Source organism: Primulina eburnea, chromosome 1 (assembly GCF_022965805.1).
Source record: "Primulina eburnea isolate SZY01 chromosome 1, ASM2296580v1, whole genome shotgun sequence".
Taxonomy (NCBI): domain Eukaryota; kingdom Viridiplantae; phylum Streptophyta; class Magnoliopsida; order Lamiales; family Gesneriaceae; genus Primulina; species Primulina eburnea.
Window position 1 is genome coordinate 56531271 of NC_133101.1, and position 27332 is coordinate 56558602.

Below are 27332 nucleotides of genomic sequence, written 5' to 3' on the forward strand. Positions count from 1 at the left end.
TTGTGGCAATGACACAATCTGAGATAGTTCCTGAGGAATGGTGGTTCCCAGACTCCGGTGCCTCACATCATGTCACGAATGATCTATCTAATTTATCCCTTGGAGATGCTTATAATGGAGGAGGTAAAATTCACATGGGAGATGGAACATGTTTGCCTATCACTCACATTGGAAATTCTCAATTCTTATCTAATTCATCATCTCGAGTTTTTCGTTTAAATCATCTTCTTCGAGTCCCACATATCACCAAAAATTTACTTAGTGTTAGTCAGTTTGCTACTGACAATGATGTATTTTTTGAATTTCATCCATCCTTTTGTGCTGTGAAGGATCGATCAACAGGCCAAATCATCCTCAAAGGCATGTTGCATAAGGGACTCTATCGATTCTCAATAAGAAAATCAGTTCCTCCCTCATCTCCCACAGCTGTTTGCTTAACAGCACAGCCTCCTTCAGCACACTCCTCCTCCAATCAAGTGTTCCAGGCTCTTCCCAAAGTGGCATCTTCTACTCTTAACCACTGGCACAATAAACTAGGACATCCCAATTTAGCTACTGTAAAGAACATCTTGCATTATTGTAATGTTCCTTTTTCAAGAAATGACAATTTCAGTTTCTGTCCCTCATGTGAACTTGGTAAAAATCATCGTCTATTGTTTCATTCCTCTCATACAAGTTACACCAAACCATTACAATTAGTTTATTCCGATGTATGGGGACCAGCTCACACCATGTCTACCAATGGCTACCGATACTATCTCAGTTTTGTTGATGCATATAGTAGGTTTACATGGATTTTTTTTCTGAAAGCAAAGTTTGAAGTATTTAAAATCTTTCATCAATTCGAAACTCAAGTTGAACTTCAATTCGACACAAAAATCAAAGCACTACAAACTGACTGGGGAGGGAAGTTTCGATCTCTTGTTTCTTTCTTTCTTTCAACACTGTGGCATTGTTCATCGTCGTACATGCCCTCACACCTCCGAACAAAATGGAGTAGTTGAGCGAAAACACCGGCACATTGTTGATATGGGTCTTTCCCTTCTTGCACATGCTCACATGCCTATCAAATTTTGGGATGATGCCTTCACAACTGCCGTTTATCTTATCAATCGTCTTCCCACCACTGCCACACATGGGACAGTCCCCCTTACAACATTAACAAGCACTGCTCCTGATTATTCCCTTCTCCGCACTTTCGGGTGCCGCTGTTTCCCATATCTTCGGCCATACAATTCCCATAAACTAGAATTTCGATCTCAATCATGCACATTTTTGGGATACAGTACTAATCATAAGGGATATAAGTGTTTAAGTGATGATGGTCGCATATACATCTCCCGACATGTCAAATTCGATGAATCTTCCTTTCCTTTTGCTCAAAATAAATCTCTCCCCAATACCAATAATGATCACACTTCTGTTTCTTTATATATCCCTTCTATCTCTCAACCATGTTTGCCAGCCATCTCTCAATCTTCTGCTGCGTCCATTCCTCAGGATATTGTACCTTCAGAGTCACCGACTACTACTGCCCCTACACCTTCTGACTCTGTTGTTTCTCAACAACCTGAACCTACTCCTATGAATGCCCATCCCATGCTCACTCGATCTAAAGTTGGCATCTATAAACCCAAAGTTTATGCTTCTCAGCTTATTAATGTGCATGAGCCTTCTTCTCTGGGTGAAGCTCTTTCCCATTCTGAGTGGCGCCGGGCTATGCAATCAGAGTATGATGCCTTGATCCAAAATCACACATGGTCTTTGGTTCCTGCTCCTGTAGATGCCTCCATTATTGGCTGCAAGTGGGTTTTTAAAATAAAAACTCACGCTGATGGTTCTGTGGCTCGACATAAAGCCCGCCTTGTAGCTAAAGGCTACTCTCAAACTGCTGGACTTGACTACACTGAAACATTTAGCCCTGTCATCAAGCCAACAACAATTCGGGTTGTTCTTACTATTGCTCTATCTAAAGGATGGTCTTTACAAAAACTCGATGTCAACAATGCCTTTCTTAATGGGTCTCTTCAAGAAACTATTTTTATGCAGCAACCTCCTGGATTCGAATGCCTACAATCTGGATTGCCACTTGTGTGCCGTCTTCATAAAGCCATCTACGGCCTTAAACAAGCACCACGTGCTTGGTTTGATAAACTTAAAGCTGCTCTTTTGGACAAAAGTTTTGTTCAATCCAAGGCGGATGCATCTCTGTTTATCAAGTCTACATCATCTTGCATGATTTATGTTCTTGTATATGTCGATGATATTATCATCACAGGTGATGATACATCAAAAATCCAGGACCTTATTTCACAACTGCATGCGCAATTCTCTCTCAAACACTTGGGTGATCTTTCTTATTTTTTGGGTGTTGAGGTCTCCCGACCAACAAGGAATACACTATGCTTATCTCAAACGAAGTAAATTCATGATTTACTTGCTCGCACCAAGATGGATAATGCGAAGCCCCTTCCCACTCCCATGGTCTCGGGTCTAAAGTTGTCTTCACAAGAAGGGGATCTATTTGATGATGTAACACTCTATAGGAGTACAGTAGGTGCTCTACAATATTTGACCATTACACGTCCTTATATCGCCTATAGTGTGAACAAGGTATGTCAATTCATGCAAGCTCCTCTTCATCTACACTGGAAGGCAGTCAAACGAATCCTCCGCTACTTAAATGGCACGATGAATTTTTGCCTTCAACTTACTGCCTCTGCATCCCTACATCTTCATGGGTATTGTGATGCGGATTGGGCTAATGATCCGGATGATCGTCGCTCTACCTCAGGGTTCTGTTGGTTTCTAGGAGGCTCTCCAATTGTTTGGTGTTCTAAGAAACAACCTATTGTCTCCCGATCAAGTACTGAGGCGGAATATCGTAGCTTAGCAAATGCCACTTCAGAATTGATTTGGCTTCAGTCTTTAATCACTGAGTTGCATATTCCTCTATCCAAAACCCCTGTCTTATGGTGTGACAATCTCAGCACCATCTCTTTGAGTGCAAATCCAGTTTTACATTCCAAATCTAAACACATTGAGCTGGATCTTTATTTTGTAAGAGAAAAGGTACTCTTTAAACATCTAAGTGTCCAGCATGTTCCTTCGATTGATCAAGCGGGGGACATTTTAACTTAACCGTTATCCTCTGCTGCCTTTCATCGATTAAGACTCAAGCTCTGCCTTGGTTTAAATCCCCAGCTGAGCTTGCGGGGGGAAGTCAAGTGATGTCATACACCACATGATGCAGAGGATCACTCCTTGAATGTTTCTAGAAGATAGGAGAATAATCTTCTGTTAGATTATTGTTAGATTGTTGTAACAGATTACTCTTATCTGTTATTTTCCATTTCTTTTATATCCATCAATTGTACATATAAATACTCTTGTATTCATTCAAGGAAATAGACGGCAGATTAAATATTTCCCACAATACATTTCTCTCATCTTCTTCTCATTTCCTAACTATGAACTATTAATTAATTCCTCATTCACCTTGATTGATAATCGAGGAATAATTTTGTTCGGTGCGCAAATCGTTCAAATTATTTATCGATTCTAAATTAATACAAAACTCATTTTTCCAACAATCCCCTATTAATAAAAATTAATGTATTTGACTATACTAACTCGACAAATATCGTTCTAGCAAAAGATTATTGCATCGAGATAGATGGCTTTTGGGTTTGAACCTTCCTTAGTGAGATATAATCGGATGTAGTTGGCAATTAATGAATATGATGTCTTGAATTGTCCGCCGTTTTATGTAAATCAAGATAATTATATTTACACAATAAAATTTCTAACATTCATTAGGTTCTCACTGTTGTGTCCATTTTGGTCATGGACACCGCTTGATTTCGTGAGTGCTTTCCATCTTTGAAGCGGCCACACTTCGCACTAATATTGGTGATCTCTTAGAAGAGTATCCCACTATACTCCAACATACTTATCACTATGTCTCATGAATCATTAAAGATAAATACGTAGCTTCATACTCATTTTGTGGGCAACACTTTTTATCATATGAATATGCTGGATATTTTTACATGGTGTTTCTATCAATCTCGTAAATTAATTGTTCTTTTTTACCTAGATCTTGGGACCTCCAGTCAAATAGGTCGGATTTCCGCTACATGATTTAATTTTGGGGTTTTAATCTAATTCCTCTATATAGACATTTCATTTGATCTTTCGGTATACCTATTATAAATGGATCTACAAGATTCTCCTTTGATTTTACATAATCAATGGAGATAATGTCATTATAGATCAATTGTTGTATTATATTATGTCTACGATGGATGTGTCGAGACTTATCATTATACATACTGATTTGTGTCCTTTCAATTGTTGATTGACTATCACAATGAATTATTATTGAAGACACGTGCTTATTCCAACAAGAGATTTCTACTAAGAAACTTCGACACCACTCGACTTCTTCTCCAACTTTGTCCAAAGCTATAAATTCCGACTTCATTGTGGAACGAGCATTACAAGTTTACTTGAAAGACTTCCATGATATAACACCACCATCGATGATCAATACGTAACCACTTGTGGATTTTGAATTCAGATAATGTCAATAAATTTTACTTAATTTATTTTAGGAATTGAGACCATTAATAAATTTACCAAAAAAGAACAATCAAAGGGTACCATTGTCCATTTATATTGTAAAAAGTAAAAAAGTGGAGTGTATTTAATAAAAAAAATATAGTGAATAACAATCCCCTAATTGTTATCCGATTTCATCATTCAGATACCAATTATGTATTTATATTCTATTCTGCACACTTTTTTTGAGTTGATCTTTTGTTTATATTACATGTATTGCGCCCGCGCGCACACACATATATATATTGAAAAGGAGGAATAACAATATTCATTATGCAATCAATACCCATATTTTTGCTACTGAATAGACTATGACACAATAAATCAAATCACCAGAACAGTAGTCAAATTACTGCCTCAGTTTTCTGGTGGCAACATGGTAGAAGCCTCACTAGAGAAACCCAACTTTTGCATTAAATCTTCCAACCGTTGCACATTTGTTAGGTACAAATAACCAATCTGCAAAATATCACATAAAAAAACATCAATCACTCTTGGTGGTGGACTTAAGAATTGAATTTCATTGGGGATGACAGTTTAATAGTATATTTCAGGGAAGTCATATGTACATTAATACAAGTTATGTGTAAATTGAAAACGTATCTTTATTTGAGAGATTGGGATCTCCATGTTTCTATTTTTATATTTTCAAGATCAAATTACTCAAAACAGCTCACAGTTTGAATTGGAGTGTGGTCAGAAGCTTGAAAAGATGGCAAAATAACAAGTATACAACATGAATGAAGTCGATGCAAACTAATAACAAATCCTCTTTTAGCGAGATGAATTAACTTACTTGTCCAAGAACTTATGTTTGTTTCATCATAACATCCTGGAAAAATCAATGTTCTTTGGAAATTTACATGTTTGAAATGAAAAGGAACCTCTTTAATAGCATGACAAATGATGTAGTCTTGTTCATGAGGTCGGACTCGAATCCATGCTAGAATTTCCAATTAATATTTACACAAGTTGATGCGGGATTTTAATTTAGAAGTTGCCCGAGTGGATTAATCAAATTTTCCAATAAACAGTGCACACCATTTTCTCTAATGGATAGAACTAATACGATGCAACCAAATATATCAAAACACACTTTTACTGCAGTAATTATAATGGAAAAAAGGCCAAAAAAATCATAAGGTAGAATAAAACTCACAAGCGTCTCCAATGAAGATGCCCTATTGTAAACTGCCACACCTGCTCGCTTCTTTGTTCTTGTTTTAGCAGAGGCGATATTTTTCCCCCAGCGTAGCACATCCCTGCTTATAAGATGGAAGGACTTAACAATAACTCACATCAAAAGGCATTAATTAATCATCACACGAACCAAATATGTTATGTTCAAGAACGTAAGATACAATCCATAGACAATTACATGTTCCAGAGTTCATTTGTTTGAGTACAAGTAGAACCAACTGCTTCTGCCAGCAACTCAAAAAAGTTTTACAGTTTTCCTTATAAATCACAACTTTTTACAGTAAGATTTTTTATCCTTTTAGAATGGATATAATGACTTCTTATACGTTAAAAAATAATGCAAGTATCAGCAGCACATGAAGCGAATTCACATAAAAATGATAGAGAGAAGAATTAAATCAGGCAATCCCAAATCATTTGCGGAGTTCTCAAATTGTTACCTCTTGTTAGACCGAATCAAAATGGAAATCCCCACCAAGGACATTGGCATTCAAAATACATTAGTACACAACTTTAGGCAATAACGGAACAATATTTACATGGAGGATCCAATAAATGAACAAGAAATTGTGGGAAAATTGTTAAAAGGGAAACTATTGAGATTATATATATGTGTAAATTCAATTTCTATGTGCTAGTAATTTCAGCCACTCTTGGATTTTTCTGAGATCAGTGGCAGACTTCGGTTCGGCTTATGAAGTGGTCAGATGCTTTCTTCATGAAGAATGGTCACAAATACAAATGTGTAAAATAAGAAAAAAATGCAATGAGCCATAGTTCCAACCTCTCTTCTTTTGATAAAAAGTCATCGCTTATAAGTTTCTGCAGCATCGCATCCTGAAACATGAAAGGTACACCGATTCTTTTAACTTAAAATCTTCTGAAAATCCGTACTCCATAGAATAAATGTAACACAGAGAAATACTTTAGCTGCCAACAGATCTGTTGAAAACGACATATTGTTGTAGCACAAGTATTATCACAGATTTATAACATTGTGTTTCTATTTCCTTTTTCAAGTTAAATTCAATGAAATACATCATAAAACAGATAGATTTGGTTTGAGCCAGCACACAATTCAAAGTAAACATATTCATCAACATTATTCGATGAAAATGGTAATGAAAATGAGAACTTAAGGTTCCTTATTTAGGAAAATAAATGTTAATCTGAGACGCATATATATATGATATAAATATTCTCCATTAGACACAAAGGCGAAAGAAACAAATAACTTTTCATTTTGTCACTCATGTAGATGAAATGTATAGGACATTCTATAAGGCAAGTTTGGGTGTGATGCAATGTGAACAATGCCTACACCAACTTCCTTAATATCTGGAAAGAAGGTGTCTGACATGAAACCAAATGTCAGAACAAAAAAGAGAGACACAGCCAGGTATAACATCAAAATTAAAAGGTAAGTTTGCCATATAGGTAGATGGACCTAAATTTAAAAGTCAGCTTATGGCTACAGCAATGCTTAAAACTGAAACCGCATCTATAAATTCAAGAAGCACTCTAGCACCAAGTAAAATAACTAGCAGCAATTTGAAATACCTCAGAATATATGTAATAAAAGAAAGACGTTCTATATTTTTTTTTTAAATGACAAATGTGAATGCAAAGGGACAATAACTTTGGATATAGCACATTGATTGTTGAAATGAAGTAGGACTTATACATGGCCAGCAAAAAGCAAACCCTTTTGAAACCTCAAACATTAGAATCTGGTAGACATACCTGAGCTTCACAACGCACCACAGCCATGACTCGATTGTTAAATTCCTCTATATCTAAAGGTGGTAACAAAAAGTGCGTTCGAGCATATAGCTGTTACCAAAACAAGAGTGGAGGGTAAAGATTAATTATCAGATCAACAATATCCAAGAAAGGGCAACCCTAACACTTGATCTAAAAACTGAACAAGTTAGAATAAGATATGAAAACCTAAGTAACTACTAAACAAATCAAAGGAACTTTTTGACTTTCAGATTCATAATCTGCAACATTTTAAAACTTTTTTAAAGTAAGAACACTGTGATTGGCAAAGAGCTAATAATGTTAACATAGTAAAATTTTACCAAACATCTCATTTTCCTCGATCCATAAATCAGTACTCTCTTTGAACATCTTCTAAGCTGATTAAACCTTTGTTACAAACATACTCGAACTCTTCTTTCAGTTCGATTTGAAGAGACAGAATATTGAAATTTAATTATATCTCATTTTTCAAGCTAAGAAAAACAATATCACCTCAAAGAGGAACATAACAAAAACTTTCATGTACACTGAATTTCAGCACATTCCTAGCAATCATATGCTTACCTCATAAATGCAATCACCAATATAAGCCAATAACGCAGGATTGAACACAGACCGAGGCTTCTCCACTTTTGGGGGTGTAGGCAACCATGTCTCATAACCCAAATATGTGTCACCTATCTCCAGTAGGGCCACACAAAAAAAACTCAATAATCACCAAAGATATCAACTTTAAAGCAGGACACAAGCAAATGAATTGTGCTAGGCAAAAAACATATCACAAGCTCGCAGGAATTATAAGCTCCTCGATATCGCATTACTTTTAATTTGCCTAATTAAGAAACACCATGGACCAAGCAAAAAAAATGCCGAAAACAAGAATTACCTTTACCAGTTTTATAAATATCGCGCTTGAGTAGATCTGAAATGGATATACTCGCGATGCTTTTAAGAGGTATGGTGGTTGAAATGGCCGTTGGTACGGCGGTTAGAGAGTCCGGTTTCTTTGGATATGTACGATGGGGATTGTAAGGCAGTCTCTTCTGGGTGTCAACTGATGAAGCTCTAACGGCGGAGATAGGGATGGCCACCGCCATGGGTCTAGCCGGGATAGTAAAGCAGTCTCCCCTAGTTTTGATAATTAAACAACACTTCAACAACGAGATATATAAAGTCTTACTGTTCTTGATTTGAGTATTTATACACTATATAAATCAAACAAAAATCTATGTATTTGATTATTCTAGGTTCATTTTCCTTTGCTTATTTTATGTCTTATATCTGTGAAAAAGCCATTCAAGCACTTTTACGCCATTTTTCCCCATTTGTTAACCATTTTTTTTTTTTTTGAGATTTTCTTACATAATCTTCGTCAAATTATTATAATCAATTTTAGTCTTCAATTAAGTTAATTTATCAAAATAATCTTTTTATTATATCAAATTACAAATATATCATTTAAAACATACTCACCATCAATTTCTCTATTAATCTCGTTTCTTCTCTCATCAATTCCATGAGTTAAGAAGCTTTGAAGCGCATCTATTCTAGTTCTTCAAACATGTATGAATTTCATTTTTTTTTGTCTACCTGATTTTTTTACACAAATAATGATTATTTTTTTGTTTATAATAATATATATGCATAGATATATGGTAAAGACGGTTTTGTTTCTGACGAATTATTGAATATATTGACTCCAATAAAATTTCCAAATTTTGATTTTAGTTTTTTAAAAATTTGACTTGAATATCGTCACGATTTTCCATAATTTTAAGTTTTTTTAATTAAAAATATTTTTAAGTCAAAATAAGTGGATGGTTTACGATTTATTGCAATTGGCATGAAGATGCCTCTTTACTTATTTATTTTTTCTGATAATTAAGCAGTGAAGAATTGGGGCAAATAATAAAATAAAAATAGTAATGTAGGATATTTCAATTATATAAGACATAATGTAATATGTTTAGTATAGAAGGCTATTTTTAAAATTATGACTTTGAAATGAGTTAGAATAATCAATTTCTCTTTTTTTTTTTACATGAAGGGTTCGAACCGTAGTCGGTTATTCATGAATTGTAATCGGAAACGTTACGATTAAGGTTTAAGCTTTTTTTCGAATCAGCAAACCGGAAACCATGATCAAGTCACTCTGTGCAAGTCCAGCAAACTGGAATCAGGCCGTCAACTGTATTTTGTATAGCCAGCAATCCCACAGTTTGTTGGTCATTATGACCATTGGGCAAGCTAATGGAGAATTTCTTGAGATACAAGGAGTAGAGGCAGGCTATTAAAAGTGGAGGAAAATTCACGTTCAGTCCCTTTTTTTTGGGTCATTTTCATTTTAGTCTCAAATAAATTTAATGACCCAATTTAATTCCAAACGTTTTATTTTTTCAGTCAATTTGATGGTTAAATTAGACTGGTGAACTTTTTCACGTGAGACACGAGTATCAGTTTAAAAAATCCCCAGATCGATTATTCCCTGATTTATTATTCTCCCAAAATCCCAAATCGCCTCCCTGTTGCTGCGGATGGAGCAAGTCGCTGCTTCACAGACAATCCATGGTCACGGTGTCTTCTTCTTCTTCTTCCGTGTTCTATGTACATGATGGTTTTATATTGTTCGAAATGCAACTAAAGTTGCACACGAGGAAGATCGTTGATTAATAAGATGAAAAATATCTACGTTGATATGAATCCTTTTCGATAAATTCATAAAAACTTAAGCCAAAAATAGATGACATTATTGTTAATGTTTGTGCACAATATTTTCCAAGTGGCATATTGAAGCCAATGATTACAAACCCTTTGTCGAACTTCTAGAAATTCAAAAAACATATATGTTCTGTATGATTCAAGAAACTGTGGCAACGAGGCTGTGGTTAGAATGAGATTAATTTTCTTTGCCTTTTAGGGCATCTCCAACCCAAGCAGCAAAACATGCTGCTTGGGCTTCTCCAATGGAGCTGGCTATTTACAAAATAGCGCAGCTCCATTTCCCTCAGAGCATTTTTCTTTTTCTTTTTTATAATTTTTTTTGTTTTGTTTAATTTTAAATATTTATATTAAGAATTATAAATATTATTATATAATAAATTATTATATCAATTTAATAATTAGATATATTTAAATAATAGTATAATATTTATTATATTATATTTTAATAATTAGATAATATTTATTATAAAATTTTAATAATTAAATATAAAATCATAAAAATTAAAATATTTAATCATATAAATTTACAAATATATTTTACCATAATTTTATAATTAAACATCTAACACATAAATTTATTGAATAATATTTAAACATTCAAGTACACAGTTAAAATAAAAATACGAATTCGAATTCAGATAATTTAAATGCAAATATAACAAAAGATAAACAAACTAAATAATCAATAATTTGGAAAATCTGATCCGGATCCGGATCCAAATCCTCCAAAATCACCAAAATATTTTCCAAATGCGCTGCCCTCATGAAACAATAGTCAAATAGGAAAGATGTGGAGCGTGCATTTGGCGTTCTTCAATCACGATTTGCGAATTGTGGCATCTCCAGCACGTGGTTGGAAGAAAAATATATTCAATGTAAAAATATAATTATAATTATATCATTAAATTTAAAAAATATATATTTAATAACTTATGAAATAATAAAAAATTAAAAAGAATATTCCGAGAATATTCTTTTTTAAAATAAGATTTGAAGTAGATGAGTTGGAGATGAATATTGTATTTGGTGCAGAAACTGCACTATTTTATAATAAAAGATAAACAAACTAAATAATCAATAATTTGGAAAATCTGATCCGGATCCGGATCCAAATCCTCCAAAATCACCAAAATATTTTCCAAATGCGCTGCCCTCATGAAACAAGAGTCAAATAGGAAAGATGTGGAGCGTGCATTTGGCGTTCTTCAAAGTTCAATCACGATTTGCGAATTGTGGCATCTCCAGCACGTGGTTGGAAGAAAAATATATTCAATATAAAAATGTAATTATAATTATATCATTAAATTTAAAAAATATATATTTAATAACTTATAAAATAATAAAAAATTAAAAAGAATATTCCGAAAATATTCTTTTTTAAAGTAAGATTTGAAGTAGATGAGTTGGAGATGAATATTGTATTTGGTGCAGAAACTGCACTATTGTAGAGTAGAGTTATTTTAAAATAGAGTTTTGGATTGGAGATGGCCTTAGTGTCTTGTTTTGCCGTGGTTTTGTGAATTTACTTTGTAGATGAGTTCTTCTTCTTTACCTTTAGTGTCTTGTTTTTATAGCCTAACTCGCATTAAAAACCTCCCTAATTGTTTGTCAATTGTTGATTTACATTTTGACACATTTTTAGCTTAATTGATTTTATTTACTTATTGTCTAATTTCTCATTGGTTTAATTACTACCAACGAAAATGTTTCCTTTGTGTAGCTATATATATTCATTCCCCTTTTATGTGTTTATTGTATTTTTCTTAATTTATTCTATTCATTTTATATGATTAAATTTTATTTCTGCACCTACACAAATAACATTTGCATTTTTTATATTCTTTCCTTCATAATTGGGGCATGAAAAATGGGCTATCTTCGGAAATTTATTTCGCATTTAATCCGAAATCGGTTTTGAGTAAATTAATATTATAAAATTATCTACTCAAATTTTACATTTTAATTTTCCAATCAATTTCGATTTTTTTTTTTAAAAAAGAGCCCCCTCGAATTATTTTCGGAAAATTAGTTGTGCCAAGTTAACCCTATTTTTCCAACCGTGTGAACATTACTTGAACTTTTTTTTTGAAAGAATTACTTATTTATTTATAAGTATTAGAATTAGAATGTTTCAAAAAAAAAAAGAGAAGGTATTAGAATTAGGATATTTACTAAAGATAATACATATTTCTTTATGATCGTTATAAATTGTGAATTTTTATCTGGACTTCATCTAATCAAGGGACTAACAAAAGGATCCCTAAACTTTCACAAAAACGTTTGTGAGAGCATCTCAATGGTCAATTTTATAAGACAGATCTTCAATGCGAATCAACTCATGATAAGTAATATTTTTGAAAAAATTATTATTTTTATGTCAAAAGGATTATTTTTCATTATTATGTAAAGGTTGGATCGATCTCGTAAAATATAGACACGTGAAACAGTTTCACAAGAAACCTATTAACTTTGAGCAGATAAGTTCTCAAGCACCACGTTTCGTCAAAATCTCAAGGGCATATTCACGTATATAGTTGATTGATTTTTTTTAAAAACAAATTGCCCTTGATTTTATTTTTAAAATACAGTAATTTGTTAGTTTCATCCTTCATATTTCATACATAAATAATGTTTGACTGCAATCGGTAAAATAAATAATACAATGTAAATTATATAGTGTGAAACTAAATTCCATGACAAAAATAAATGCTTCTAAGTCCTAATTTATCTTAAAATTCTAATATATTTTATTATATTAATTTTATTCAAATTCTTACACAATCATTTTAAAATATCAAGTCAAGTGTATATATTAGCTCACTTGTTCCATCCAACTATTTCTGCATTCTGAAAAAACAATTTCAAATGGCATTGAGAAAATACATTAACATCTAATAACTATTAAATGTAACTAAAATTTAGTATAAAATTTGTAGCAAAAACTTGTGTGAAACGGTCTCATGGGTCATATTTTTGTGATACAGATATTTTATTTGGGTAATCCATGAAAAAATATTACTTTTTATTGTGAATATCGGTAGGGTTGACACGTCTCATAGATAAATATACATGAGACTGTATCTCACAAAATATCTACTCAAATTTTATTTATCTCTTCTAAATTTTTCTTCAAACTTAACAAATTCTTATATAAATATTTAATTAGTTTATGTTTTGAAACTAATTTAATTTATTTTATATGAATTGAATGATGACTTTTATCTAATTAGGAAAAAACGGGCAGCTTTTTCGGCAAGTCACGTGGCGAAAGTGACGGACCCCACAGAAAGTTTGGTTCTCCAATTGGGTCCAACAAGGAAAAGGCCCAACAGCCCACGTCCATATGGTTAGTTGAAAATGTTGCAACTTTACACTGCATCAACTTTACACTGCATCATTTCTTAGTGCCTCAGACCTTTAAATTCTTTTGTTTGACTTTTCCCGTCAATTAGATTTATTTTTTTCTTGTATGTAATTAACTTTTGAGATTTGTTACTTGTTTGTGGCCTTTTGAATTTTTGAAAATTATATACAATATACGGATCGTGCCGTGCGAGTTTATTAGATGGACGACTACGAAACACTGCAAATGCTTGAGAAACAATAGCTAGCTAGGTTGCATTGAAAACCTAATTCAGATTCATGGATCTGTCTATTAGGCGAGGTGGATCTATTCAGATGCATGGATTTGTCTATTCAGATTCAGATTTGTCTATTCACGGGTCGTATTTGTGAGACGGATCTCTTATTTGGGCCACTCATGAAAAAATATTATTTTTCTGTTAAGAATATTACTTTTTATTGTGAATATGGATAGGATTGACCCGTCTCACAGATTATGATCTGTGACACGATATCACATGAGACTCGCTGTTAACGTAAATATACCCAATTTGTGACGTGTGAAAATTAAAATATCGGATCTCGACGTTGGTCTAACACACCGCGTCGCACCATAACATTTCTCACACTGCCTCAAATCCACAGCCCCTTTCGTCCTCTTTGCACACTCGCACTTGACGTTCCTCTCACTTCCCGATCCAACACAGATAACGCCGGCGGAAATGACGAGCTACGGCACCATCCCCGCGTCTCCGGGAACACCCTCCAGGCTCGAATACGTCTCCCGCGCCAAGGAACGCATCAAAGCAGGCCTCGCCACTCGCCGCCCATGGCGAGAGATGTTCGAATTCCACTCACTCAACCTCCCATCCTCGTTCTCCGACGCGGTGGAGCGGGTGAAAACGAACGCATCCTACTTCACAATGAACTACGCTATCGTGGTTTTGCTAATCCTCTTCCTCAGCCTCTTATGGCAACCGATCTCGCTCATCGTGTTCATCGTGATGATGGTGGCCTGGCTAGCCCTCTACTTCCTCCGCGACGAGCCGCTGGTGATTTTCGGCCGTACGATCACCGATCGCGTGACTCTGATTGTTCTGTCAGTGGTGACGGTTGTGGTTCTGCTGCTGACAGGCGCTGTGGCCAACATACTTGTGGCATTGCTGGTAGGAGTGGTGGTTGTGGTCATTCACGCCGCCGTGATGAAGACGGATGATCTGGTCTTCGACGAGGCTACCGGAGGCTTGTTGAGGTCTTCTGGCTGATTTGAAAATTCCATTTTATTATCTAATTTTCTATCCTCCGTTTTGAATTTATGTATTTGTAGTACCGTTTGCAGTTTGCTAGCTGCTGACTACATCTTTTATTTAATCAAATCTTCTGAAGAAATTAAGTTTCTCAAAATGCGAAGAGTCTATTTTGTATGTAATCCAGGTCGAAAGAAAAGACGAACCATGAATTTTTACATGTTTAGTACGAGGTAAGTATTATTAGACCTCATTTTTGAATCAATATTTTTCATATTTACAATAAAAATTATTAAAAATTTATTTTTTATTAAATTATCTAAATAGAATATTCGTTGTGAGACTATCTCACGACAGTTGTTGTGATCGATGAAGTAAAGTATAATTAATACAATTTAGTTACATCAAATAATAATAAAAAAATTGCATATAGGGTTTTTGTTTTAAAATTTTACAATAAAAGGCAAAGTGAATGAACCAAGTTTTTTCAAAGGAAAAATTCCATATCAGTATTCTAGTAATGAATGACCAACACAAACTTGAAATATCCTTGCTATTGCTCTATGGATCACCCATGCAACATCTTGAAAAATTCGATCTTATTCGCATGCACGGTCTATATGGACCAAAATCTTGATATGTGTCATTTTTTGACACATGTAAAAATTATGTTCAGACAGAATGGCACATATCGAAATCATAACCCTTATTGCAATGTTTTCACAGATAAGATCGATCAAACCAAGCATGATAAAATTAAATATTGACCAACTAGGCTACTATTCAACACAATAACACTGGAAACTTTTGATCTACTTGCTCGACGCAATGCTCAAGACTTGGCTTGAGTGGTTAGTTGGTTACTTTTAAATGATAATTCGATATTGTAACAGAGCATTGGGTTTATCCAAGGACTTACAATGTGTCAAATATGATGTTTTTTTAAAGTTAAGTGAAAAATAAGATGTATCTAATTCTATGCAAGCCACCAAAGGCGGAGCCACATGGTTGTCCAATTTTTATTTTTTTTTAAATGTATATGTAAATTTCATATAATTTTGGAATAATATGATATTAGTTTGGCTAGATCAATTTAAAATATTAAAAAGTTTTAGAGTTTAAAATTCCAGCCCGGCTCCGCCATTGCAAGCCACTTAATGATATCATAAGGTTTTCTTTCCTTATTATATGATAAGCATAATATTATACTAGCAATCATATTATTTTCATGTTTATTTTTTTATGTGTTTATTTTTTTATGCCTCGTACTAACTCATAAAACGCATACATAATTACATAATGTATACATTAGAACTTGATATTTATCACAAATAAAAGATGTAATATATAATATTTTTAACTAATACTCTTTTTAAATTGGAAAAATAATATTAGTACTCATTATTTCTAAAAAAATATGAAAAACTCATTTAAAAATTATTATAAAAATGTATAAAAAAATCAAATAATTTAAGATATTATTTAATACATTTCATTTTATTTATGCTTCTTCGTGAATTTTTTTTACTCAATTATTACTTTTTATTTTTAAAAAATAAAAAAAATTGGTAAATTAAAATAAGATATATGTGAATTAATAATAATAATTTACATTCTTCATAAAAATCTCAATCACAATCTTAAAAATACAAACTAAAAACAAGATGATACAGAGCGAAATTATAACTCGTTACGTAATCATAATTTCAATTATAAAATCGATCGATCAAAATAAATATTTTTTTTTTGTATAGCATTATTCAACATTCTATAAAATTAGTTTAAAAGTCTCAATATTATTGATTCATATCAAGTAAACACGACCTTAATGTTAGGACTTAGGATAACATGAATAGAGTATTATTCCAATGACATATCTAATGGTAAATATTTAATAACACATGTTTGGTCAACTTGAAAATCAATAAACCTCACATATATCGACGAGTGGCGAGTGCACACAATTAAAAAGATCATTGGGATAGTAACACGAGAGTAACATCAAATACCTTTTCTCTTTAATAAATATGGCAAATATGGTACAAATAAAATTTGTGAAATATATTTATGGTACAAATAAAATTTGGTCTAACTTCGCTTAAGTTAGACCAAATAATTTAATCCAAAAAAATATAAAATAATAAAATTTAAATTTAAACTAAGCAACTAATTAAACTAATGAAAGATTCAACAATCAAATACGTAACAACTAAATACTAAGAGAGAAAATCACTTCATACTAACGACCAAGATACATATACTAAGAACTCAACAATGTAACATATATATAATAATAACTAGTACATAGAAGCATATTTTTTATAATTCATTTGGTTTATATTTAAATAAGGATCTAATTAATGTAATTATAAGAAATAGTGAGTGACTACTCTGTAATTTTGATATAAGAATTAAAAAAAATAAATAGAAAAGAGAAAGAGAAAAAAAGATTATAGTAGGAATTAAACATACACCTTATACTTAGAAAAACAAAATTTTATTCACTAAGCTACACGTACATACCTTACATTAAAGTTTTAACACTTTATTTGTAACAATCATGGGCCATTAGGCTGAACTAATATGGCCTCGGCCCATACTCATGCACCACTACTGGTCATAGGTCGTTAGGATGGTCCAGCATGGGCCGAGCGTCACTCATAGAATATCTCACTCCTGGAAAGTAGTTTCTTTCACCTTCCCCAACACTTGAACCTAAGACCTCCAGGCTTAAGTACCTATATTCTTAAAGTATTGGTCTCAATTGCGGTAACTTGAGATAATAATAAGAATAAAGAATAAAATTAGACGTCAAGATTTACGTGGAAATCTTTAAAAATTATTAGGATAAAAACTATAGGTAAAATGAAAAAAATTCCACTACAATATTTTTATGGTGTACAATCACTCACCATGTTTTTAAAAAAAAACACACACTCTCTTAATATCGGAGAACAAACACTATCACAAATATCATATAACTAAGCATTCAAATGCTATAAAATGAGAGAAAAGTTGAGAACAAGATGCTGATATAATCAATTAGTGCATCTATTTATAACCGAGCTCCATGGTGTGAAAATGTAAAATTTGTGTTTTTGCATGACAGACACTCTCTAATGTGCATTTTTGTATGCTCGTGTTATTATTGACAAACGATAATCAGTAAATAACTAATGATAATCAGAAAAGGTAACTCCGCGTGATTTGAGCGCAACAAATATGATACATGAATTATGATCCCAGTTCTCCATGCATTGGGTCGCTTAGGGTTAAATTTGTATATAGGTTCAATACTCCCTTCATATTATTCGATACATTCTTTCATTGATGCTCAATTGGTTATCAAATTTAATAATAATAAAATGCCAAGCATAATTTTTCAATATACGCATTGCAATGAGGTCCATTTTCTCATAGTTGCATTCTAACCTCACTGATTATTTTTGACGGATTTTTTTTTATTTTTTTTTATGTTTAAGTTGACTGAAATGTACTGGGATGGAAAGTGCCATTGAAAATTTTTACAATCCAAAGAGCACCTGACCCAAGCCAAATCTTCAGTGCCCAGCCCAAGCACAATATACTCGGAACCAACCCAATTCAAAACTCTAATTTAGAAAGCTTCCATCTGACCCTACCTTTAAATATATTCGGAACCGAACGAGAATAATTAGTAAATTTAGAATCTACTGATTAAATAATAATAATACATGGTTTTTATAAAATATTCTATAGTGGTCTAGAATTTATTAAATAACTGATTAACAATTATTTAAGAAATTAAATAAAGGTTATTTAGTTTTACACACACATATGCACAGAAGCTCTTGCAATCTATGAGAGGCTGTCTTGGATTAAAGGAATGGGCCATGATAAAGTAATAGTGGAATCGGGCTCCAAGATTGATATCCATTCAGAGGCACCAGACCTCACATAATTCAGACTCATTACTACAGCTTGTAGAGCGCTTAGCAGAAGCCCGAGCTCAATAAAAATCGATTACATTAGGAGACAAGCAAATAGAGCTGCTCACTCTTTAGTCAAAACGGCCCTTCAACAAACTTGTTTTGGTATTTCTTATGTAGTTCCTACCTCTATTAGTTCCATCATTATGGATGAATGTAGGGTTCCTAACGAAGTTCAATAAAATACGGTTTGAGTTTCAAAAAAAAAAAAAAAACATTAGAATTTTAATTAATTAATGAAAATATGAATCCTAATGAGATTATGAATCCTAATATGAGTGAGATTCCACATGTGATCAAGAATCAAAGCTTATAAACATTTTATTGAGGATCATATGAAATAATACAAGTTTTATACACATAATTGTCCAAAAAAATTTTCCCTCTCTTCCACAAAATTTTCCGCCACCATATATTTTTTTGAAGAAAATTTTGATGGCTACTTCTACGACCACATTGCCGCAAGGTCTCTGGAATTCAGGCGATTCATTTTGGACACAAAATTTTTTAAGATCTCTATTGCAGTATAAAAAAGAATTCGGACTTCGATCATGGACCTGATTAGACGATCAAAAGGGAAATCCGTTCGTAAAGAATTACAAGGAGTGATCGCTTAAAAAAATAGTTGGAGCGAACATTAAATACACAAAGTAACAGATCTAAACACCCTATGAATATTTTAAATAATATGACGCACAAAAATCGTTTTGAATGTCAAAACTAAAATTTTAAACTTTGCATGCACCTTTAAGTGCAGAAAAAAGATTCCATCTTCCCATCGCCAGAGTAGAGCTCGTCCGGTGAGCTTCTTTTCTCGCGCAAACCGTGCCCAAGCCACGAACCAGCTTATGGTAGTGCCCGAGCTCCGTCTTTGACATGGATGGAGAATAATCAGAAACAATTTCTGTTGAAGATGGACTTCTGGATTCAATGATTAAGACAAATTAAATGTTAGGAATTATAGAGCCTCTGAAATGATTTCGGTTTAAAAAAAAATTATTTTCGATCGAATCAAAACACTAAGGAAGTGATATAATTTCATAGATTATAATCGAACATATAAATATAAATAAATGCTGAATTTAAACAAAATTATTTTCCATAAAACTAATATCTTTTACATTTTTTCCTTTTGTAAATCTTATATACATAGAAACCACGGCATTCTAATATGATCCGCTAGTGTGTGGACACTTGAAAATCTAAAAACTAGAAATCAAACTTTTATTCTCTACTTTATTTTTCACCTTTTGAATATTATGTAGAGTAGGATTGTTCAAAAACTTCGTGTTCTACATTTTCCATGTATCTACTGAAGGCTACTTATAAATATTATTCTTTTAAACTCCTTGAAAAAATCTCCTTTGTGTACCGATTTCTTTATATATATATATATATATATATATATATATATATATATATATAAAAAACAATAGGCCTGTCGTACAAACATTCAAATTTGTAGCAAAATTTGAGTTTAGTTGATTTGACAACTATCGCCTCGGACAAAATTTATGGGATTAATTTTTGTCTAAAGTCAAAATTTTCGCTTGACATGTTTTGGCAGAGAGTAATTGAATAACAGGAAAAACTTTTCGATTCTCAATCATTATTACGTTCGGCCGACTGAACAATTATTTATATTTATTTTCAAGCCCGTCAAATTATGGAGACAATTTAACATCTTCACGTATGATTTCTATATTGTATTTATTGCTCGTCATTAATCTAGAAAGGCGTAACGAGGACAATGTACTTTTCACATAAACGTGATTTTGTATATTTGGAAACTTTAAATTCTCTGTATCATTTTCATTCTCAATTGAATGGATGAGTTGGTGAGTGACATGGTCGTCGTCGTCGATAGGAAAATTCTCGATTCTCGAATAAAAAAATCATAGATAAACTAATAGAACAAGAAATATATATTAATCTAAACATACAACGACAAATTATGTGTCAATTTCAAATTATTTCAGAGCGGAAAAAAATTAAATATCTCGTGAATAACGTGTTCACTATTTCAGTAGTCCGATTAATACATCAATAATTTTTTGTTAATATATATGATTATTTGGGTTTAAAACTTTGTTAAAAATATTATTTTAATAGTATTAAAGTTTATTTTATTAGTAATTTTTTTGTTTGAAATATATATATAATTATATTTGATATTCGATTATATGCTTATTGTTGTTTACATTTTAAATTTTGGTAAATATATATTTTATATATACAAATTTAAGATTTTTAGAATGTGTTTGCACAATATTTGATTTGCGAGCATGTCAAGTACAAAAATGCACCGATTTGTGTAAAATAATGAAAATTTAAATTCTAAAAATCAAACGGTTATGGATACTAAATTTGACTGTTCGTTATAGTCTCCTAAAAGAATATAACACCAAAACGAAAGAAAAGATAATAGAAATTGATGAAATAAACTCTCAACATGAGATTGTGTATCAACAAATCAATAGGAAATCACAAAAACATGAAAAATATAACAAAATAGTAATATGTACGCAGATGCTTAAATATGACTGGAAAGACATGAAAAAAGCTCGACAAAATTTATGAGAATTCTGCAGGGAGTTGTCTAGTATTGTGCGAGAGATTGTTGTCCCTACTGTGCTGCTTAATTCTCCCTGTTTGTTCACTCTTGAGACCGTTTCTTCAACTCTTGAACCACATAAATTCAAATTTCTCGTGTATATTAACCACAACAAGCATATTAAATAGATTTTAGACAATTGAGTGTCCTCAATGCTGCTTAATACAAGGTAAAATAGAAAGGAAAAAGGAGATATCGGCCATGCTTAGTGTTCCGCAGAGGGGCTGGCCTTACTGATGAACTCTAAGGGCCAGGGGCAATGCCTCATGGGATGACAAGGAAACCGTTTCAAGCTTACAATCACTCGATAACAATGGGATTGAGTTCGAATCGTTGGTCCCGTGGATCTTGATGTTGTCGATGATTTCGACAAGAACTCGCTCCAGGTCTCCCCCATCGACCCATTCGTGAATTTCAGCCCGTAAAAGATGGCGATTTTCGCATATTAAATCCCAAACAGGGAAATTCTTTCTTGGCATTACGAAATCTCCTTCCTTGAGCTTCAAACTCGGGCAAAAATCGCCAGCCCCGTCTCCTAAATAAATCATCCTCGTCTTCCCTTCTTTCGCTGATGAAGCTTGAATCCTCTCTAAAATCATACCCTGTAGGCAAAAATAATGATAATGATTAACACACGTAACGCATAGAGTATATATACGCATGGCTTCCGATGAAAATCGGGACTATGTCTAAATACATACCTTGCACATGTTCGGAGGGCAAAGCTTGCAGCCATGAGGAGATGAATAAAAATCAGTGTAAGGAGAAATCCTCAGCCTCCCTTCTTCGTCGACGTTGCTCGGGTTTGTATTGATTTCAGAGAAGCAATACTTTATTCCGAGATGATGTAGAATTGTCTCGATAAAGAAGAGGTTTGCATCACTCAGTATTCTCAGATCACACCTAAAAATATATACAGGGATTTAAATTTTTTGACAAAAAAAAAAACATGGAAATTAATTTCATTAAATTTTGGTGAAGAAATTTGAAAGAGCAAGGGAAATCTACCCTAAGGCATGGGCTTTCTTGATTGCCGGGACAATTCTGTGGTGCATTGGAGCTCTTTTCAGAACATTTTCAATGTCTTTTGTTGTTCTTCCTTGTGCATGAAGCTCTTTCATCATCTTGTCCTGTTTTTTTTTTTTTTTAAATGTTAGAATTTATTTTTTACCGACTTATTATATATATATATATATATATATATATATATATATATATATATATATATATATATAAAAATAAAAAAAGAAAAAATATTTCCAAGAATTTAACCTACCATTAGGGGATTCCACGGCATGGTGGGGAGGAGTGAATTGAATAAATCGGTGGCGCCAAGCTCGTCGACAACCCAATTGTCGCTATCGACGTCGATAATCGTCTTGTCAAAGTCGAAAACCACGACGATTCTTGCCATCTTTTTTTTTTTGTTTGTCGAAAATAGAAGATGGAAGATCAATTTATCAGTTTATACGAAATTATGATTTGTGTATGCAATCTATATTTGCATAGAAATAGGGTTTATATAGTTGTGATGCCATGTGACAAAAAGTAGGCTATTCCTGTGGAATATTTTTAAAGTTAAAATTGATGCCATTGGAATATTACTTCACTATATCGTGGTAACTTGAATCAAGGCCATTCGAATTCTTTAAGAATTTTTTTACATAATTTTGGTGGTCCTAAATGAACCGTTGGATATGGTGGGCAATGATTCGGATGTCTTAGATGATGGAATAATAGTATATTCTTTGCTAGCCAAACAGCACTTTACTTATGTGGTGTTTGTACAGTTCAAATTGCACACAATTTGGCTAAATTTTGATAAAAATACAAATATATATTGGCCTAACGATTAGCTTTAACGTGACGAATTGATGATATGGATTCATGAATGTTCCACGTAAACATTAGCTGGATTAATTATTTACAACAAAAAAAAAAAGAATACATATTAATTGAATTCGATTGATCCCATGATTAGATTCATTGGCCAATTTCAATCATGCACTCAGCAGACCACATATGAGTCGTAAAAATATAATTGATAAAATAAGCTTAATTTGCCAAAATTAGGGCAATTAAGCTTTGTCTTATCAAAATTTCAACTTCTAATATTTTGTTTAACATAAATTTAAGTCTTTAATCACATCATAATATGTTAGCATGAACCTAATAAGTTTAAAGAAATATGAAAGAACACATATTTTGCGTGGTTTGACCAGTATAACCCACATCCACAAAAGAGCAACAGTTGTCTTTGAAGGGATGTTCGAGTTGATGAAGTTTGAAAGTTGAAAGTTACTCTGTGATGCTCGAAAACATTTTTATTTTATATTGATACCGTAACTTATTATTGTGTAATATTTATTTTGTGAAATATTTAAATTTTTCGAACATTGTTTCCATTGTGGAGTAATTATGAGTTTAGATAATTAGACTCTTCAATTTAATATTTAAACTCATGAAACATAATTATCGTATTTAGGCAAGTTTCGTTATTATGTGTTTAAATTAAAATATTTTTATTATTTTATGTGTAGAATTTTTATTTAACTATTTTGTTAAATAAATGCTCTTTCAAGAGGAAAAACAACTACTTGAATGAAGCAATAAAAAAATCGAAGATGTTGACAGGCGATCGAACTACTGAATTCAAAGATGTAATCATGGAAGGTCCCTCGAAGGACAACCAAGGGGAGATGGGAGATCCTAAAGCGATAACTAATGCAGCGAATCGACACTCATTCAAGGATACTCTTCTGGGGAAACTGGTTGTAGGATAATCATCATGATACCACGAGGATGATGGAATGGTTTCGGAAGATGAACTCTATAGTGAAGACGAGGAGGATGAAAGGTGTCTGGTTATTAAGCTCTTTAAGGAGGAAAATATCAGATTACGTAGACCATGGCGTCAAACATTAATCGTCAAAGTGATAGGGAGACCAAGTGGATGTAACTATCTTCTCAGACGTATCAAAGCTTTGTGGAAGCCAAAGGCTCCAATTGAACTAGTTGCCCTTGATAATCATTATTATATAGTTATATTTGCTTCTATAGATGACTATGAATATGTGAAATATGAAGGTCAATGGATAGTCATGGATCACTATATGATCGTAAAGAAATGTTTTCCCAACTTCGATCTGTTCTCGGATATCACAGAAAAAAGTTTTGGTTTGGGTGAGGTTCCATTGTCTTCCGATAGAGTATTATGATACATAGTTCTTAATGAAGATACGGAGTAAGATTGGAAAGCCCATCCGAGTTGATCAGGCCACTAGCCTGGTTTTGAGAGGAAAGTTTGCTAGAATTTGTGTGGAGGTGGACATTAGCAAACCACTCTTGGCGAAGTTTATGTTGAGATCGAAAGTCTGAAGGATTGAGTACGAGGATATCCATTTGATATGTTTCAAGTGCGGAGTCTATGGACATCCTCAAAGAGACTGCACTACCAAAGAGTCACCAGAAAACCATGATGGAACGACGGAACAGGCGAGGGAGGGAAGAGGATAGCACAGAGGTGACCATACTTGAGAGAATAAGAAAGTGAAAATCCCAGCAGAAATTACGTAGAAATTCGGGCCTTGGATGATGGTATCAAGATCATATATCGAATTTGGCAAACACAAAAAATGGAAGTTCGCATAAATTGGGAAACATGATTGACGATGAGGAAAATCGCGAGGGCAACTAAGAGGTCGGATCTCGCTCTGTAAGCTCGGGTCGGACCTTTGGATCTGGAATCACAAACATGAACGTTAGAAGTGGGTCGTAAGGTTGTTCCGGTGTAGCCCCTCCGACGCTCAAGCCGGAAAATAGAAAAACAGAGAGAATACTTTATGCGTTCAGAATGAATAAACAACGATCGAAACCTGATATTTATAGGAGAAGAATCCCTATATGGCTTGAATTCTTTGACGACTAAAACTCTGGTATTTTTAGAGTCCTAAATCTGTTGGACTTCGGATTCTCAAAATCTTAGATTCTCTATGAGTTTTATTTTTGTTGACTACACATTAATATAAATGAGTGGGAGCTCCCTGAGGCATAAACTCGTCTAATACCATGATTTCTATGGAAGCTCGGCTCGGGAGGTCGGCTGAGACCTTTCAATCGGTGCAATAATATATTCAAGGAGGTCGACACGAACACCTTGCTGGGAGGTCGGCCACGTCTTGCTGATCGACAAGATTATGGAAGTATGAGAGGTCGGTTGGGATGAGCTTCCGGATGGCCTCCCACTGAATATGGATAAATGCAGTCCGGGGTGGGTGTATCCCTAGATGATCTGATGGATCCGAGTTAATGAGGGACCTTCTGATGAACCCTAACCCTTAAGATGACTTTCTCGAACTATCTGGATATTGGGCCTAAATTCTTACAGGCAATCGAGGGTGGGCCGAGCCTATCTCCTGCGGTATCACGAGTCCTCCCCTCAAGTCGAGCTGACATAAGAGACCAGAAGCTCGCGGTGGTCTGAGCTTTTGGTGGCCCGTGGGCTCGGCTGATATGGGAGCTAGAGCTCCTATCCGTGTTTGTTTGTGCCCTGAATTTGAAATATCTCTCCTATTTATTAACCTAACGGTTATTTTTGCGCATTTCGAGACGATCTCGACTGTTCAAGCCATTTGAAATCAACGGTCCAAACTCATCCTGGTCCCTCTATAAATAGTGGTCACCTCTCTTCATTCATACTTTACATGTCCATCTTTTTCTCTGACCTCCCACTTTAAGATCTTCCATCCCATCCTAACTCCCAAAATCCGATCTCCTCAAACATAGGTATGTTTTTTACTTATGGCATTCCCCAATCAATCCTCCAATTCGACCACCAGGGAGCTCTTCCGTGAGGTGGATCAATATGATTCTCGAGCTGATGTCCCTAGCAGATCAGGTGAGCCTCTTGAAACCGAGGGGGTCAGCTCCCACCTCTCTGCTATTAATGATGGCCCAATCCGGGACCAGCTCAGTTTCTATCACACGGAGGAGCCAGTCAAGAAGTGTGATCTCTGGTTCGAGCTCTACCCTTCATCGTTAGATGCCTCAGACGAGTATCAGCTCCGGGACCTTTCCCATGCTCCCACTTACTACCAAATTGTCTTTCCTCATTCTGAAGACTCTCCCTCCTGACAATTACACCTTTTACCAAGATCAGTTGGAGGGTGGACTCCGATTTTCTCTCCCATTCTTTTTTCAGCAGCTCAGCCAGCTCTACCGGATCTACCTCGGCCAATTTACCCCCAACGCCTTCCACACCTTCTACAATTTTGCAATTCTTTTTAAGGCCCCTAGGTTTTTAGGTCTATTGTTTCGCTTTCTCCCATTTCTATATTCCCAAGAGATCCGAAGAGGCCCCTTCTTTTTCTCAACCCATCCAAACTATTAGTTTTTTTAGGGTGCCTCGAGATCCAATAAATTTTGGAAAAATCACTTCTTTTTGTAAAGCCCTCTAATCCATGGGACATCAGCTCCCAATGGCGAGATGCTCTCCCCGAGCTTCCTTCTATTCCTTCGAGGTCATCAAGGGTCAGCGCTTCCATATTCCAATCCTCTTAGCCAAGGACCTCTTGTGCTATTATGGTCTCAGCTCGGCCAAGTTTGCCCCAGGGAAATGAGGGTGTGGATTTCAGCTCGGCCTCTGTTTACCTGACAAAGCATAGTTTTAAACTTATATTACCCAATTAATATGCGTGAATTATGCTAGCTTCGAATAAAGTTATACATTTGTCGTATGTTTTGAATGTCAATACAGGAAGGACCAAATGGTGTACAGTGCAGCAAAAATCACGCCAAGGTTGACAGAAGGACGCCCGCACCAGTGACAGATCACGCGCACATGCGAGCATTGTG

At 34.0% G+C, this 27332-nt stretch overlaps 4 protein-coding genes across 5 annotated transcripts; 2 read left to right on the top strand and 2 right to left on the bottom strand.

The window, feature by feature from the left end:
• Positions 1-2451: 2451 nt before the first annotated feature.
• LOC140808723 (secreted RxLR effector protein 161-like) lies at positions 2452-3141 on the top strand. The gene has a single exon (XM_073165926.1). The coding sequence runs from the start codon at positions 2452-2454 to the stop codon at positions 3139-3141; it is 690 nt and encodes a 229-aa protein (XP_073022027.1).
• A 1566-nt stretch (positions 3142-4707) lies between these two features.
• On the bottom strand, positions 4708-8782 carry LOC140832564 (uncharacterized). 2 transcript variants are annotated; one of them, XM_073196656.1, is made up of 6 exons: positions 8465-8782; positions 8152-8264; positions 7567-7656; positions 6608-6660; positions 5783-5885; positions 4708-5082 (listed from the first exon to the last, which is right to left on the bottom strand). In XM_073196656.1, the coding sequence occupies exons 1-6, from the start codon at positions 8682-8684 to the stop codon at positions 4981-4983; spliced, it is 681 nt and encodes a 226-aa protein (XP_073052757.1). In that variant the 5' UTR covers positions 8685-8782; the 3' UTR covers positions 4708-4980. The 2 variants fall into 2 exon arrangements, with proteins under 2 accessions (XP_073052757.1, XP_073052765.1); XM_073196664.1 differs by having other exon boundaries at positions 8474-8776.
• Positions 8783-14268: 5486 nt separating this feature from the next.
• Positions 14269-15073, top strand: LOC140812812 (PRA1 family protein F2-like). The gene has a single exon (XM_073171181.1). The coding sequence runs from the start codon at positions 14373-14375 to the stop codon at positions 14913-14915; it is 543 nt and encodes a 180-aa protein (XP_073027282.1). The 5' UTR covers positions 14269-14372; the 3' UTR covers positions 14916-15073.
• Positions 15074-21560: 6487 nt separating this feature from the next.
• LOC140812822 (inorganic pyrophosphatase 2-like) lies at positions 21561-22968 on the bottom strand. The gene is made up of 4 exons (XM_073171191.1): positions 22756-22968; positions 22488-22609; positions 22181-22382; positions 21561-22081 (listed from the first exon to the last, which is right to left on the bottom strand). The coding sequence occupies exons 1-4, from the start codon at positions 22891-22893 to the stop codon at positions 21710-21712; spliced, it is 834 nt and encodes a 277-aa protein (XP_073027292.1). The 5' UTR covers positions 22894-22968; the 3' UTR covers positions 21561-21709.
• Positions 22969-27332: the final 4364 nt, after the last annotated feature.